The sequence below is a fragment of the Canis lupus genome, chromosome 7, assembly GCF_048164855.1.
Source record: "Canis lupus baileyi chromosome 7, mCanLup2.hap1, whole genome shotgun sequence".
Taxonomy (NCBI): Eukaryota; Metazoa; Chordata; class Mammalia; order Carnivora; family Canidae; genus Canis; species Canis lupus.
Window position 1 is genome coordinate 24,596,203 of NC_132844.1, and position 16,633 is coordinate 24,612,835.

General features: G+C 35.0%; 1 protein-coding gene across 4 annotated transcripts in view; it reads left to right on the plus strand.

The window, feature by feature from the left end:
• RNGTT (RNA guanylyltransferase and 5'-phosphatase) overlaps positions 1-16,633 on the plus strand; it is a 362,293-nt gene that overhangs the window by 320,079 nt on the left and 25,581 nt on the right. The window contains exons 15-17 of one of the 4 annotated variants that reach the window (XR_012033880.1): positions 366-516; positions 1,883-1,938; positions 2,949-2,995. The exons of 2 other annotated variants lie outside the window; for them this stretch is intronic. Coding sequence is in view for 1 of the 2 variants with exons in the window: in XM_072832089.1 (XP_072688190.1) it covers positions 2,949-2,995 (47 nt within the window). In the remaining variant the exon portion in view is untranslated. The remainder of the gene's footprint in view (positions 1-365; positions 517-1,882; positions 1,939-2,948; positions 2,996-16,633) is intronic. One more of the 4 variants, XM_072832089.1, reaches the window with a different exon arrangement.

A 16,633-nucleotide genomic window follows, 5' to 3' on the forward strand; every position in this document is an offset into this window, starting at 1 on the left:
AAAATAAATGAGAAATGAATTAAGATGTTTTATGGAGCCAAGTAAAAGCTATTTTCTGTTTTAAAAAATTCTAATTCTCAGGAACAGAAGGGAGCCTTCCACGCCTACTCTGTCTTCCAAGTGATTTCATGTATTTTGAGGATAGAGAAAGAAATAAAGGTAACATCTCCCCTAGGGGAAAAATTAGGAAGACATGGAGATGGGTGAGAAATTGAGAGAAAGCAGTGGAATCAGATCTAGATTTGTACAGCCTATTTATTAGATAATAGCTTAATTTTTTATAACACTGTAAATGAAGAGGTAAATTTTCATTGTCTCAAATGTAGTAATAAGGGAAAACATGGTTTTCCCTTTGTTGAAAACAGATTCAAGGGGTGAAAGAAGGTTTGAAAAACACAAATCCTCATGGAAGCTAAAAGTCTTCATCCTTCTATACAACAGCTCTTACATTGCCACCCACTTTTTGTCTCACACACTTGCTGACAGAGTGCTGCAGGGTCACTGCAGGGCTTTCAGGTAAGCCCAATGTTGTGAGTTTCTGTATAGTCATGCATGTTTACTAAGTCATGTAGTAATTGCAGACTAGGGTTCCAAAAAGTTCCCAAAATATTCCCGAATTATGGTTCTTGTTCCTTTTATACCAAGGTAGTTTTGGTAACGCTATTGCGTGTCTGTAGTCATACGTGTTTCAGGCTTAGCATTCTTATCTTCCTATCCTTAGAAAACTTGTCTATGAGACTATAAGCCCTGTGGAGTTGGATGGTGTCTTGTGTGCTTTGAGATCCTCAGCATTTGGCCTAGTGCCTGAGACATAAAAGCACTAAATAAATGTTTTTTTACCATTATTATTGAGGATACCTAGAAAGCCAAGCATTCTTATTGTTTATTGAAGTATAACTGATATAAAATTGTATTAGTTTTAGTTGTACAACATGAATCAACTTTTGTATACATTATGAAATGATCACCATTGTCTAATTAACCTCCATCACTATACATAGTCACAGTAATCTTTTTTTCTTATTATAAGACCTTTTAAGATCTATTTTCTTAGCACTTTCAAAGATGCAATGCAGTATTATTAACTCTAGTCACCATGCTGTACATTACATCGCCATAACTTACTTATTTTATAGCTGGAAGTTTGTACCTTTGGCCTCCTTCACACATTTCACCCACTCCCACCCCACCTCTGGCAACCACCAGTCTGTTCTCTATATCTAAGAGCTTGGTTTTGTTTTATGTTGTTTTGTGTTTTGTTCCTTGTTTTTTTTTTTTTATTTTTTATTTTTATTTTTTTTTAACCATTAAGTATTTGCCATGAAGTTCATCAAAGTATTTAAAACTCTGGCTCTAATTACATACATATTTACTGGCTGAAAACTTTATTTTCTAATCTATATTACATCTTGAGTTGAGATATCTTTGAGGGAATACAAATTAATTTTATTTTCTAATTTAAGGTTGTGGTTGTAAATTATTAACATCAGCTATTTGAAATGTAGATTTTATGAATACATTATTCTAAGAACATTTTAAATATAGTTCTCAAATTATTTTCCAATTAAGAAAGTAGCATTTTTCTTAGTTAAAAAATTCCAATAACTTTCAACCTCTTTTGAGCCAGACACTTCATTGAAAAATGTTGGAAATTATTTTAGTATTTTCTAGTTTTTGTTAAAAACCAGAATTATATGAAAGCTTAGTTCTTATTAAGCATGATTTAGAGAGAAAAATAATTCTTTTTTTGTAATTTTGAAATGTTCTCAAAGAAGTAAATGATATCATGCCTGTTTAAGTATTTATAATGCAACGGACCTCCTATTTTGGTGAAAGGAAATAACATGGTACTTCTTTTCCCCCTTGTGTTTTTTCCTACCAGTATTTACTTCCAAAAAAAAAAAAAATAGTTCTCTGGCTTGAATTTCAAAGGCACAGGTAACCATTTCAATATGAGATACTACATCTAAATTAACTATTGGGAAAGTCATATTTCAGATAAATAGTTCCAGTTTCTGATCTAGATTTCTATGAGACATCTAGAAATTATATATTTCATATTATTCCCACAAAAAGAAAAATAATTTCTCCAGTAGTCAGTTATAAATGAATATTTACATATCTTCTTCTCTAATAAAGTTTCAAAAAAAAAACAACCCCCCCTCCTCAATTACAGAAAAAGATCTACTTCAGGTGTCCATGACCATGAATCAAGAGTTTGGCAAGCTCCAGATGGGTGTTGTCTTTGTTGGCTCTTCAAGAACAGTAACAGCTCTGAGAGTAGATAATACAGATCAATAACTGTTGCCAAAATTTTAATCAGCAGTATTGAAGTTGCTACCTTGAGCACCTTCAGAAGTTTGAGACTGCTGCATTAAGTGACATCATGTCATAAAAAATACTGTGGGGCATGGATGGGAGGAATCTTTAATCTTCTAAAACAGGAATACAGAAATGTAGTCAAGTAAATCTAGCAATCTCTTAAAATAATTTTTTTCTAAATAGTGAGAAAAGTATTCATTTTCTCCATCTTAAAATTTTATTAACAGTAGAATTATTTGCCTGTAAGTAAAAATGACAAGTTTATAGTTTAAGAAATTCACAGGGCAGCCCCGGTGGTGCAGCGGTTCAGCGCCGCCTGCAGCCTGGGGTGTGATCCTGGAGACCTGGGATCGAGTCCCACGTCAGGCTCCCTGCATGGAGCCTGCTTCTCCCTCTGCCTGTGTCTCTGCCTTTCTCTCTGTGTCTCTATGAATAAATAAATAAAATAAAATTTAAAAAAAAAGAAATTCACAAATTATGCTAAAAGCAATGAAGAATTAGGTTTGGAAAAACTACTATAAATTTTAAGTTTAACATTACAAATACAGGTCAGTATTGAGGTACCATTTGAATCTTTACAGTTTTACTAAAATATTTTAAATATTAATATTTAAATTCTTTTACAGTGTCACCAGATCAGTGCATTTCTGATATCCAAGAAACAGATTCACAGGTGATCATTCATTTGCTAAAATAATTGATGTTGTTTCTGATATTAAAGTACTTTTCATTAAGTTTTCTTCTAAGACTTTAATCTTAGTCAAAATATTATCAGTGAACATACATTATACATACATTCTTTAAAAAAAATCTATTCAGAATCTATGTGGATAGACATATGAAATTACATTTTAGGTTATTTAACTACCCACAGTTTTTTCTCAAAAGTGTGCAATATTTTAGAATCAGATTAGACTTTCCAAGTCTTAGTTTAAAAAGAAGTTATCTGGTAGAAAATTCATTTAATGTAAAACTTTTTTTTTCCCCCCAAAAGGGGCTTAGACTTTGTAAAACAAATAATATAGGGACACCTGAGTAAGTCAGTGGTTAAGCGTCTGCCTTTGGCTCAGGACGTGATCCCAGGTCCGGGGATTGAATCCCACATCGGGCTTCCTACAAGAAGCCTACTTATCCCTATGTCTGTGTCTCTGCCTCTCTGTCTCTCATGAATAAATAAAATTTAAAAATAAATAAAAAGAATATAAGAGTATTTTAATGTAATATATCCCTAAAGTGTAATAATTTTTCTCATTTTATCATCAAATGTTATGTACCTCTTTGGATATGTCATCTTTTTTTCTTCTTTGTCAGTATTTGAAAACTTTTTGTCATGAAATAGGAAAATAGGATAATTTGTTTAAAACCAAAAGCACAAACAGTTTTAGTACTGTTACCAAGCAAAAAATATTATACATCAACGTTTGTTGAACACTATGCCAGGCACTTTTCTAAATAATTCTCAAACAAAAGTTTAAGTACTTTTAGAATTTCCAGCTTTACAGATTAGGAATACCTAGAAGGTTGAGTGACCAACCCAAGATTATACTGCCCATAGGCAGTACAGTTGTATTATGTTGCCTTCTATGGAATATTAGTGTCTAGTATTTAGTGTATACTGTTTAGTTAAGTATTTATATTGCATTATTATTATATACATTGTTATTATAGTCCTTGAAGTCCTTCTGAGTTTTGCTTGTACAGTAGGCCAAATTCTCTCTGTAGTTGATATAATACTAGTTAAGACATTGGCTGAACTCAATGAGTTACCTGAAAGAAATATGGTTTCACCACAGAGATCAAGATAGAGAGTTATTACGGTTTGTTTACATAAAAACAGAAGGGAATATAAAGAACTCAAAGTTATAATCTCACCTCTGCTACTTAGCCAGTGTTGAGTGTTTATGTTCATTAGTTGTTAATAGCAAGAGCTGTGAGTTCTTGTATTGGGAACATTTGTGAATATGAGATATTAAAAGGCTTCTAATTATAATATCTTCTGATTTCATTAAGAAGTATTTCTCTTTCTGTTCCCGAAACATCTAGTTTGAAATTTATTTTGTTATGTATTTCTCTTCAGCCATCATTTTTAGAAGGGCCAATTCTACTTATTATTTTTCTTTTATATTAAATGCTTTCTATTTTACCTTTATTCTTAATATTCAAGAGATTTGGGTGAAGTATTATGTGATTATTAATTTGAAACAATCTCTGGAAATCTAATTTGTTTCTTTAAGAAAGAGCCAGCTGATAGAAAATCAGGTATATAAACAAATCATCTGAGATTTTGAGTGCTCTGATTAGCTTAGAAAGAAAAAGTATCTCATTTGCAAGATTTTTTTTCAACCAGGTGTGGCAGTTTTGCTAGATATAGTGATAAACAGTTTCTCATTGTCTGGCTCAAAGTTGAATTTGCTTTGTGAGAATAGCTAGAATTAAAACATTTAAATATTTTTCAAGATCAGTGTATCTTGGAGGCATTTTGATGACTCAGGGCTGATTTTAGCTGCAAAAAGAATTATAGCAGAATTGCAAGAAGGAACAGATGTTTTTTAAGTTTCGGGATGAGTAGGTTGGTTGCATAGCACAGGGTAATTGGATGATGCAAAAGACAGTGACACTAAGAATAAACAAGGAGATACTCTCAGGGTCATTTTGGTTTAGCAAAAGGATGAATGAAATAAGAGAACATATATATAATATAGGTCATTAGATGTCAGAAAGTGGAGATTTCTGGAGTGAAATGAAGCCATTCAAGGAAAGGGTAGAAATTATGTTGGTGGGGGTAAGTTACTCCTAGTGATGAACTATTCCATTCTGTTGTATCCTGTTAAAAGATACAGTCCCCAAGCTCTTGTAGGAGTTATTCTTATCTATAATAAGTAAAATCTTAAGTCTGATGTTGATTTTTTAAATGCTTTTACTGGCTTGAATAATTTATTAAATCAATAAAATCATGAAAAATTATAGTTTGAGAGAAAAAAGTAAGGGCAAGTCTATTCTTTGGAATTCCACTCCTTGATGGAGTCTCAAATGTCCTTAGTAGATCCACCTTCCTTGAGGCTGCAGTTTGTTCTGTTAGCCAGGACAGTTAACATCCACCTCTCTTGAGTGACTTGTGGTTGATCTTCCTCACTTACCTCCTCAAAATCTTATACTCCTTGTGGTGCCTGGGTGGCTCAGTTGGCTAAGCATCTGACTCTTGATTTCAGCTCAGGTCATGATCTCAGAGTTATGAGATCAAGCCCCTTGGTGGCCTTTGAGTTGGGCATGGAGCCTGCTTAAGATTCTGGCTCTCCCTCTCCCCCACCCTTAAAAAAACAAAGAACAAACTTACATTCCTTCATAGTCTCTATTTTAGGCATTTTGATATTCTCTAGCATAGATTCAGTTTCCTATTAATGGCCTTCAGAACCTTTCATAAGTTTACCTTGCATTTGTTTGCTTTTTTTTTCATTTTTAAGTTACCACCAACATGACTTCTTACTGCCCACTCTAGCAAATATAACTTCTTCCCATTACCCTTTCCCATCCCATTGTGTCTTTATTTTCCCTAACTTACACTCCTCTGATGTTTACAATTTCCTGTTCCTTCACTATACATACTATTCTCTTGTCCACTATATGTCTCAAAACTTCCTGCTAGTCAAAAAAGAACATCAGTTAAGTATATATATGGAGACTGGGGATATAAAGATTAATAAGATATTTGCCCATAACTTATTTATAATCTGAAAATATTTATAGTATTTATAGTGAACTGAAAGAAATTTCTTTGTAAAAAGATAATGAAGAACTCAGGTAGGATGTGATATGTCAAATGCTTGTAATTAGCCAGAAATGTCAAAAGTTGAAGAAGAACCGTGGACTGAGGCAGTTAAGATTTACAAAGGAAACACAAATTGTGTTGTCCTACAACTAAGTGAATAGTAGGATGTGTATGTATTTGAGAGAGAGTGTTTGTCTTTGTCTTTTTCTGTAGGGATAGCAGGATGTTAGGTGATTCAGGAAAACAGAAAATGCAAAGTTGTGGAACTGGAAGATTTGCCTTGGATATAAGGCTTATGTAAGGAAGTAATAGGAAATATAGTTGAAGAGGTAAATTTGTATTAGAGAATTTTTTAAAAACCCAGCCATACTAACAGCAAGACTGTACAGACCATTTTAAGAATTTCTAAGTTGGAATAAGACTTAGAAGTTAGGGGGACCCTAATGCCTTTTTAGAGAAACATTAAAATTTTAGGTAAGATCCATGCTCAACATAAAGAACTGACATCTTCCTGACAATTCATGTCAGTATTCTAGATGGCTTCTTTAGGCCCCAGCTAAGGAAACTAATCCTAAAGGTCACTGAGATGGGCAATGACAAAAGGGTGCTAGATTCCTAAAATCATAACTATCAGGCAGTAAAATATTTTTATATCCTCTTTGTATTATCTGAAGTGTTCATTTCTAAGGGAAACAAGAGAAATGGAACTAATATAAAAATAGTTCAAATTAGGATCTCCTGGGTGGCTCAGTCAGTTAAGTGTCTGCCTTCAGCTCAAGTTATGATCCCAGGGTCCTGGGATTGAGCCTCACATCGGGCTCCCTGCTCAGTGGGGAGCCTATTTCTCCCTCTCCCCTCTGCTCATGCTCCCTTTCACGCTTTTTTTTTTCTCTCTCTCAAATAAATAAAATCTTTTTAAAAAATCAAATTAGGGCAGCCCTGGTGGCACAGCGGTTTAGCGCTGCCTGCAGCCCAGGGTGTGATCCTGGAGTCCCGGGATCCAATCCTGTGTTGGGCTCCCTGCGTGGAGCCTGCTTCTCCCTCTGCCTGTGTCTCTGCCTCTCTCTCTCTCTCTCTCTCTCTCTCTCTCTCTATCTCTCCTGAATAAATAAATAAATGAAATCTTTAAAAAAAATCAAATTAATGTTTCTATTAGTTGTTTCTGACATTGTGTTGCTGCTTGAGTTGAACTATTATTTATGACAAGAGGTGGATGACTAGAGAACTTTTCTTAATATGGCTAGTTATATCTTTGAATTTGACAGTTCAGTCATGGAAGAGCCTTCTTTTCCATGGTTGCTATTTAAATCATTTTCATCTTTTTTGTGTGTCTTGTGAAATTAAGGCTAAGCCAAAGTCTGTTAGACGTATTTTTCAGAAGAGAATTGTATTCTGGAAAAAGACAACAGAGTGATTGGTCCAAGTTTGTTCATTGCAGATTTTTATTTTGAAAAAGAAATTAGTTCATTATATCCTTTCCAGCATGGAAGGTGATAATTACCCTTTATTGTTGAATTCACAGCTTCAGAGAATTTTCAGAATGTGACTTTTAAAATACAGCAGCAAGTCTATGATTGAGTTAAAAATAATTATTATCTTTTAAAAGATTTTATTTATTTGAGAGAGTGTGTGAGCAAGAGAGCACAAGCAGGGAGAGGGCAGAAGGATAGGGAGAAGCAGACTCCCCAGTGAGCAGGGAGCCTGACATGGGGCTCCATCCCAGGACCCTGGTATCATGATATGAGCTAAAGGCAGACGCTTAGCTGACTGAACCACCTAGGCACCAAGAATAATAATAATTATTTATGAATAATGCATAATGCCAAATATCTACTTCCTGTAGTATACTATTTTCACTTAAAATTTATTTTTCAAAAAAAATTATTTTTCAGTATTTCTACATGGTAATAAGGAAGCAGAAACTTATTTGCATATTTCTGGTTTGATATATGTGTTCTTTTTGGAAATAATAACTTTAAAAAAAAAGATTTTATTTATTCATGAGAGATATACAGAGAGGCAGACACAGAGGCAGAGGGAGAAATAGGTTCCCTGTAGGGAGCCCAATGCAGGACTTGATCCCAGGACGCTGGGATCATGACCTGGGCCAAAGGCAGACGCTCAACCACTAAGCCACCTAGGCATCCTGGAAATAATAACTTTTGACATTATTTTTAAAGTTAGATGTTTATGTGAAGATCAATGATAATTAAAACTTAGCTGTCATTAATGGAATTGTAACATGATTTTAATGGTTCTAAGTGTGAGTAGAAATAAGGTATTTTTATAAATAGCAAAAGAAGTTTTACTGAGCATGTATTATGTGCCCAGGACATATATACTTCCTAATATTTATAACAGTCATAATAAAGTAGATATTTATATTTACAGATGAGAAAATTGAGACACAGATTAAATAACTTGCCCACGATAATGCAACCAGTAAATGATATAATTGGGATTGGAAACCAGGTTTTTCTGACGCCCTAATCCCACTTTCTACGTTCCTATGTTGTTGGTTTTGTGTAAATATTGCTGGATTAAATTTTTCACTCAAGAATGTTGATCAAGTATTTCAAGGGAATCAGCTCATACAACAATGCATTGAAAAGATTGAGCTCTATAGAAGTGCAAGATGGGGATCCCTGTGTGGCTCAGCCATTTAGTGCCTGCCTTTGGCCCAGGACGCGATCCTGGAGTCCCAGGATCGAGTCACACGTCGGGCTCCCGGCATGGAGCCTGCTTCTCCCTCCTCCTGTGTCTCTGCCTCTCTCTCTCTCTCTCTCTCTCTCTCTCTCTCATAAATAAATAAATAAAAATTTAAAGAAGTGCAAGATAGTAAAGACCTAAGTAACATCATTTAGTAAAATATTTCCCGTATAGCTATTTAAGTTAATTTCTTCCTTTGATATATTAGAAGTATCCCTACCTCCTTAAAGTGTTTTGTAATTTATATAACTTATTTTGAGTGTCATCTTAGGCTGTTACCTTGTACTTTAATCAAGTGATGGCCTCAGGAATTGTTAATGTTTCTTAAGCCAGTTACTGCCTCAGAAAATGGTCCAAGATTACTGTGCTTTTGTAGTTAGTGATTTGCTGTCAGCTGTCATTTCTCAAAGTCAGCTTCTGACAGTTCCTTTCTTACTGCTTCTATTTTTTTACTTGCCAATAACTTAAATGCCAAGATTTATAGGGAAAATCAGGTAACTCAACTTGTTAAATCAGTGACATTAATTTGCATATATCAATAAGCTTTGACCAGTGGTCCTAAAGGTATCTCTCCATCCTCCTGGAAAAGTATAATTCATGGACACTGTTCCTGTTTTTTCTTTTTTTAATGAGAGGGAGTGCTCATTCTTCTGTGTTTTCCTGAAGACAGTACTACACTAGTGGTAGTGTTTTATTATATATTTCAGACTTCTCTTGTGTGTGTGTGTGTTATATTTGAAGGGCCTACAGACTTAACCTTTATCTCTTTTAATTTCGTATGTTGCTCTTGTGATCCTAAGTATTTGAATGTGGTTCTGCTTATTTATTTGAATACAGCCAAGAAGGCAAAAAGCATCAGCTGTTATGCTAGGAGTCTTTCATTTGCAGTGGGGTTTTTTCTTCAGTGAGCCTGCTGCCTTTACTCAAAGTCTCCCTTTCATCTCTGTGGCAGTAGCTGATGTCTCTGTCACTGCTACTCACAACCATACCAAGTGATATAAAACAGATTTGAAGCTTAAAATACTTTTCTAGCGTAACTTGCACCTGTGTATCTTCAAGTTTCTCCAGCAAAATGACTGAATCAGTTCTGCATTCAGTTCCCTTGTCAGGTGATGCCTCATAGCTCTCCCTTTTGTTGTAGTACCCGCAGTGCAGTGTGGTTTATAATCCATACTCTTTTAAGTCACGTGCCAATTTAGATACTTAGCTTGTCTCTCTAGCACAGTGCTCATCTCTGTGTCTGAGTGCTTATGGTTTATCATCAAGATATCAGTATATTTCAGTTTCAGGTATCATCTTAAAGAAAACACACAGGAGCTTTAACAGAAGCTGGGAGCTTTTCTACCTAACTAGAAATACGCTAATTGTCAGATTCCAGGTATTCTCATAAAAGCAATGTATTACTAAGAGGAACCTCTTAAAGAATGATTTTATCTATTTTACAGTTAATAAGGGCCCTTTCTGAATTTTTATTTTGGAGGTTTACAACTTAAACAGGATGTTGAGTTTTCTTGCATACATGAATAATGTGTATTCTGAAATAGTTCAGCTGTAATGCCACAATTAGCACCATTTTTCCAGCAGCATTTACTCACTTGGTGCCTCTGTGTCACATTTGGGTAAATCTCATACTATTTCCAACTTTTCGATTACTATTGTGTTTGTTACGGTGATCTGTGATCAGTGATCTTTGACATTACTATTGTAAATGTTTTGGGCCCCCACAAACTATACCCATATAAGACAGCAAATTTAATCGATAAATGTTCTGTGTCTTCTGACGGCTTCACCAACTGGCCATTCTCTCTCCTTGAACCTCGCTATTCCCTGAGACACAAGAATACTGACGTTAGGACTGGCAATAATCTAACAATGGCTTCCCAAGTGTTCAAGTGAAAAAAGAGTCACATACTCACTTTAATTCAAAAGCTTAGAAATGAAAGTTAGTGAGGAAGGTGTGTCAGCAGCCAGTATAAGCTGGAAGGTAGGCCTCCTGTGCCAAACAGCCAAGTTGTGATTACAAAGAAAAAATTCTTGAAGGAAATCAGAAGTACTACTCCAATGAACACACAGATATTAAGAAAGTGGAACAGCCTTATTGCTGATATGGAGAAAGTTAGTGATCTGGATAAAGGATCACACCAGCCACAACATTCCTTGAAGCTAGAGCTTAATCCAAAACAAGGCCCTAAATCTCTTAAGTTCTATGAAGGCTGAGAGAGGTGAGGAAGCTGTGCAAGTAAATTTTGAAACTAGCAGAGGCTGGCTCATGAGGTTTAAGGAAAGAAACTGTCTCCATAACATTAGAGTGCAAGGTAAAGCTGCAGGTATTGATGTAGAAGCTGCAGCAAGTTATCCAGAAAATCTGACTAAGATAATCAATGAAGGTGGCTACAATAAACAGATTTTTTAAAATGTAAATGAAACAGGCTTATATTGGAAGATGCCATCTAGGACTTATTATGTAAGAGAGGAGAAGTCAGTGTCTGGCTTCAAAGCTTCAAAGGAAAGGCTGATTCTCTTATTAGGGGCTAATGTAGCCAGATCCTTAAGTTGAAGTCAGTGCTTATTTACCATTCTAAAAAGCCTAGGCACTTAAGAATTATGCTAAATCTACTCTTCCTGTGCTTTATAAATGGAATAAAGCGTGGATGACAGCACATATGTTTACAGCATGGTTTACTGAATATTTTAAACCCACTGTTGAGACCTACTGCTCAGAAAAAAAAAGATTCTTTCCAAACATTACTGCTCATTCATGAGCAGATATTTCTCCAAAGAAGACGTACAGATGGCCAGCAGACATGAAAAGATGAACAACATCACTCATCATCAGGGAGATACAAACCAAAACTACGTGAGGTATCACCTCATACCTGTCAGAATGACTAAAATCAAAAACAGAAGAAACAACAGATATTGGCGAGGATATAGAGAAAAAGGAACCCTTGTGCACTGTTGTGGGAATGCAAACTGCTGCAGCCACTATGGAAACAGTACGGAGGTTTCTCAGAAAACTAAAAAATAGAACTATCCTATGATCCAGTACTATTTACCTGAAAAAACCCCAAACACTAATTCACAGGGATCCATGTACCCCTATGTTTATTGCAGCATTATTTATAATAGCCAAACTATGGAAGCAACCTAAGTATTCATCATAGATGAATGGATAAAGAAGATGTGTGTATTCACATGCACACACACACAAAATGGAATATTTAGCCATAAAAGAGAGTGAAATCTTGCCAATTGCAACAATGTAGATAGAGAGTATAATGCTAAGTGAAGGGCAGCTCCGGTGGCTCAGCAGTTTAGCGCCGACTTCAGCCCAGGGCGTGATCCTGGAGTCCTGGGATTGAGTCCCAGCATGGAGCCTGCTTCTTCCTCTGCCTGTGCCTCTGCCTCTCTCTTTCTCTGTCTCTCATGAATAAATAAATAAAATCTTTAAAAAAAATAATGCTAAGTGAAATAAGTCAATTAGGGAAGGACAGATATAATGTGATCTTACTCATATATAGAATTTAAGAAATAAAACAAATAAGGAAAGGAAAAAAGAAAGACAAACCAAGAAATAGGGTTTGTTTTAAGATTTTATTTACTTATTCATGAGAGACAGAGAGAGAGAGAGGCAGAGACATAGGCAGAGGGAGAAGCAGGCTCCCCACGGGGAGCCTCATGCAGGACTCCTTCCCAGGACCATGACATGAGCTAAAAGTATACGCTCAACCACTGAGCCAGCACCTAGGTGCTCTGAAACAGATTCTTAACTACAGAGAACAAACTGATAGTTACCACAGAGGAGATGGGTGGGTGGGGTGAAATAGGTGATCACTTATCTTGATGAAAAAATAATAAAATAAGTTTTTAAAAACCCATAAATATTACTGCTCATTGACAATGCATCTGGTCACCTAAGAGCCCTAATAGAGATGTATAATGTTGTTTTCATGTCTGCTAGCATAGCGTCCGTTTTGTACCCCATGAATCAAGGAGTAATTTCAACTTTTGAGTCTTCTTATTTAAGAAGTACATTTTGTGGGCACCTGGGTGGCTCAGTCAGTTAAGCATCTGACTCTTGATCTCAGCTCAGGTCTCGATCTTATGGCTGTGAGTTCAAGCTCCATGTTGGGCTCCATGCTGGGAATAAAGCCTACTTTAAGTCCAAAAAAATAAAAAGAAAAAAAAGAAAAAAGAGAGACAAACAGACAAGACATTTTCTAAGTCTAGAGCTGCCGTGGATGCTGACTCCTCTGATGGATATGGGCAAAGTAAATTGAAAACCTTCTGGGAAAGGATTCACCATTCTGGATGCCATGGAGGACACTTGTGATTCATGAGAAGAGATAAAAATATCAACATTAATAGGGATTTGGAAGAAGTTGATTCCAACCCTTATGGATGACTTGGAGAATTTTAAGACTTAAGTGGAAAAAGTAACTGCTGATTATGGTAGAAAGAGCAGGAGAGGTAGAATTAGAAGTGGAGCCCAAAGATGTGACTTAGTTACTGCAGTCTCATAATCAAACTTGAAGGACAGAGGAGCTGCTTCTCATGGATGAGTAAAGAAAGTGTTTTCTTGAGATGGAATCTACTGGTGAAGATGCTGTGAAGACTGTTGGAGTGACAACAAAAGATTCAGAATATCACATAAACTTAGTTGATAAAGCAGCAAAAGATTTGAGAGGACGGACTCCAATTTTGAAAGAAATTCTATTGTGGGTAAAATGCTATCAAACAGCATCACTTACGGCAGAGATATTGATGAAAGGAAGTCGATTAGTGCAGCAAACTTCATTGTCATATTATTTTAAGAAATTGTCACAACCACACCAGGCTTCGGCAACCACTGCCTTGATCAGTCAGCAGGTATCAACAATGAGCAAAGACCCTCCATCCAGCAAAAAGATTACAACTCACTGAAAGCTCAAATGATGGTTAGCATTTTTTAGCAATAAAGTGCTTTTAAATTAAGGTATGTACATTGTTTTACACATAGTGCTATTACACACTTAATAGACTGTATTTTCTGTATTCTTATTTATTTACCCTTGAAGATTTTACCTTTATATATCTTTACATGCCACTGAAACTTTCCGTGTTTGTCATGAGAAAGTATGTATCTCACACACTAAAGTATATGAATAGTAGATGCTCTATATATTAATGTGTAGTCTCAGAAAACTGTTGAACTTTTTAGGATTGTTTGTACAGAAGTATCATAACTGGTGGAGACCTCTGGTATAATAGTATCATATGCTTTATTGAGATGCCATGTAGATTAAGAAATAGATGCTGCCTCTAAAATAAAAAATGTTCTTCATATTCTTCAGGGATACACCATATGTTGATTCCATATTTGTGGTAGTCAAGTGGCATCTTTGACATCATTTTTGAAATGTATTACCATATTCAACTGAAAAAAATTAGAGTAAGAGTCAAAATTGGTTATCATTTTAAGTGTTTTTTTATCTGACAGTAGCAAAAGTAGCATAATTCACTTTTGCTGATACAAAATAAGAAACTCCGCAGTTATATATTTCAACAAATTGAAGTTTTCAAAATGTTGCTTATATTTCTCTTTTGAGAGAAAACAGTTATTGTGTAGTAAATAGCTTATTGTAGCTTTTGAGAAAAGTGTGTATTTAAAACAGCTGTAAAGATGGGAAAAGTGCCTTTTCATATCTAGTAGAGAACAGTGTGACTGTCTCACATTATGTGCAACTAATAATACCTATATGTCTTATTTACTTTTAAAAGAAAAGAAAATTACTGAGCATTTTATTTGCAGGAATCTTTTGTTTTTGTGTCAAGTACATTAATGATGTAAGCTTTTTTTTTTTTTTTGTCTAAACTTTAAAATATAAAACTATTCTCTCTAGTAAACAGATATTTCCTTCACAATTAGATGGAACTTGAATTTATCATAGCAGTCAAACTATCTGGTAAATTATATCATCCAAAGAAAACTTGATTAATGGATTTTTTAGTCAAGGGTAGTCTTCAGAAATTCCCTGTTAATAGGTCTTTGTGGTGGCTTTTAATCTCTTAAAACATAAGGCTTGCATGGGATGAGGCATGAATTAATTTTCTAGCTTTTGACAAAATTGAATCCTAAAACCATCCACATGCATGTGACAATCACTTCTAGAGAGTAATTAGCTTGCTATAAATATGAGATTTCCTGTGAGAAAATTGCTCATGCTATGTAACCAATTCAGAAATTTGGCACATTAGAGAAAAAGTATACCTTATCCAAAAGAATAGAACACTTCAGTTTTTAGTTTGTTTTAGTTTTTGTGCTCTTTTGTATAGATATAATTGTGAGAAATGTGACAGGCTGGTGTGTGAAGCATGTTTATGTCCTTTATGGGGTATGGGATTAACTTTCATAATTAGTTTTTAGAAATCTTTATGGAAATTTTTTCATGAATCTATTAAAATGCACAAGATTGATTTGCCATTCAATTGAAAATCATGTTAATCCCTGAACCTTAGGATAGACTTTAGAACGAGAAAAACCTGCTGAGATTTTTATCCAATTTATGTACTTTGGTGTTTCATCTGTAAAATGGGAATAACAATATCTACTTCTGAGAATTATTGTGTGCATTGTACAGAACAGTGTGGACAAAGCACCTACAATACCAGGTTTATAAAAGTCATTTTTAAAAAATGATGTTTCCCTTACCCCCATCACCCCTCCTCCTAGGCATTTAATAAGCCATTACAAATAGGGAACTTATTCTTTTATTACCTTAGGATCCAGATCATTAGGATCTTCAGATATACTTTCTTTTTACAGTTTTTCTTCATATGAGAAATTATGACATGAGAAATAGAGTGAGTAAATAACCAACACCACAGATTATGTGTTTTGAATATTTGTCATAGAAGACCCGGGCTGCCCCAAACTTGATACTTGCCTCCTGAGAAAACAGGGCACATGGGTACTGTGCTCGGGAGCTCAGGTCTATGGCACAGAATTCCAGCTAAAAGAGATAATTTGAGCTCAAGGTGTACTTTCTCAAAGCTAGGTTTTACTTTGGTTTTAATTCATAAATCGTTTTTTGGAATAGCCAACTTTTTTTCTAATCCAGTTTGACAAAAACAGATTGCAAATAAACCAAATAGTCTATTATTTGCCTTCATTTACTACCATTAATAGTTTTATGCTAAAACGTACATTGAATCAGTAAGAGTGAACCACATGGGGTTTAGTTTCTTCAATTGTATTTAGTTTTATTTTCTTATTGTTTAAAGTGGAAATCGAAGGAAATGGAAAAAAAATTCTTCTGTTTATGTAATACATTATTATGTTTTCCTACATAAATTGAGTGCAGAATAACCCCAGGAAATAACAGGAAAGCAGACTAACAAGTCATGTCCCCTGATGTCTACCAAATGGTTTACAAAAGTTAACTCATTCAGTCCCAACAGCAAACCATCTGGCAAATTGCAAGCATTGTGCTCCAGGTTAAATAGCTTAAAAACTGAATAGTGTAGAGCCTAAGGATCGTGTCCCATGGAGCACAGTGCACATGTATCAGAAGCACCAGAGTCAGGATTTTAATCTGGTTCTGCTTACTCCAGTGTTCTTACTATTTTCTTATAATACTCCTTCCTAAATTGTCCCAATAATCTTGCAAGGTTAGGAATACTCTATATCAAACTGTCCTTAAATTGCATGCTATTTAGTTTCCTGTGAAGAAGTAAAAAGGAAGTGATGTGGTATGTCAGAAGGAGCTCAAAATTGGGTATGAGACTCGGTGTTCTCATTTTTGCCTTAAAAAATTTTTTTTAAATCAGAAATATGTTTTTTCATTCAATCATGAA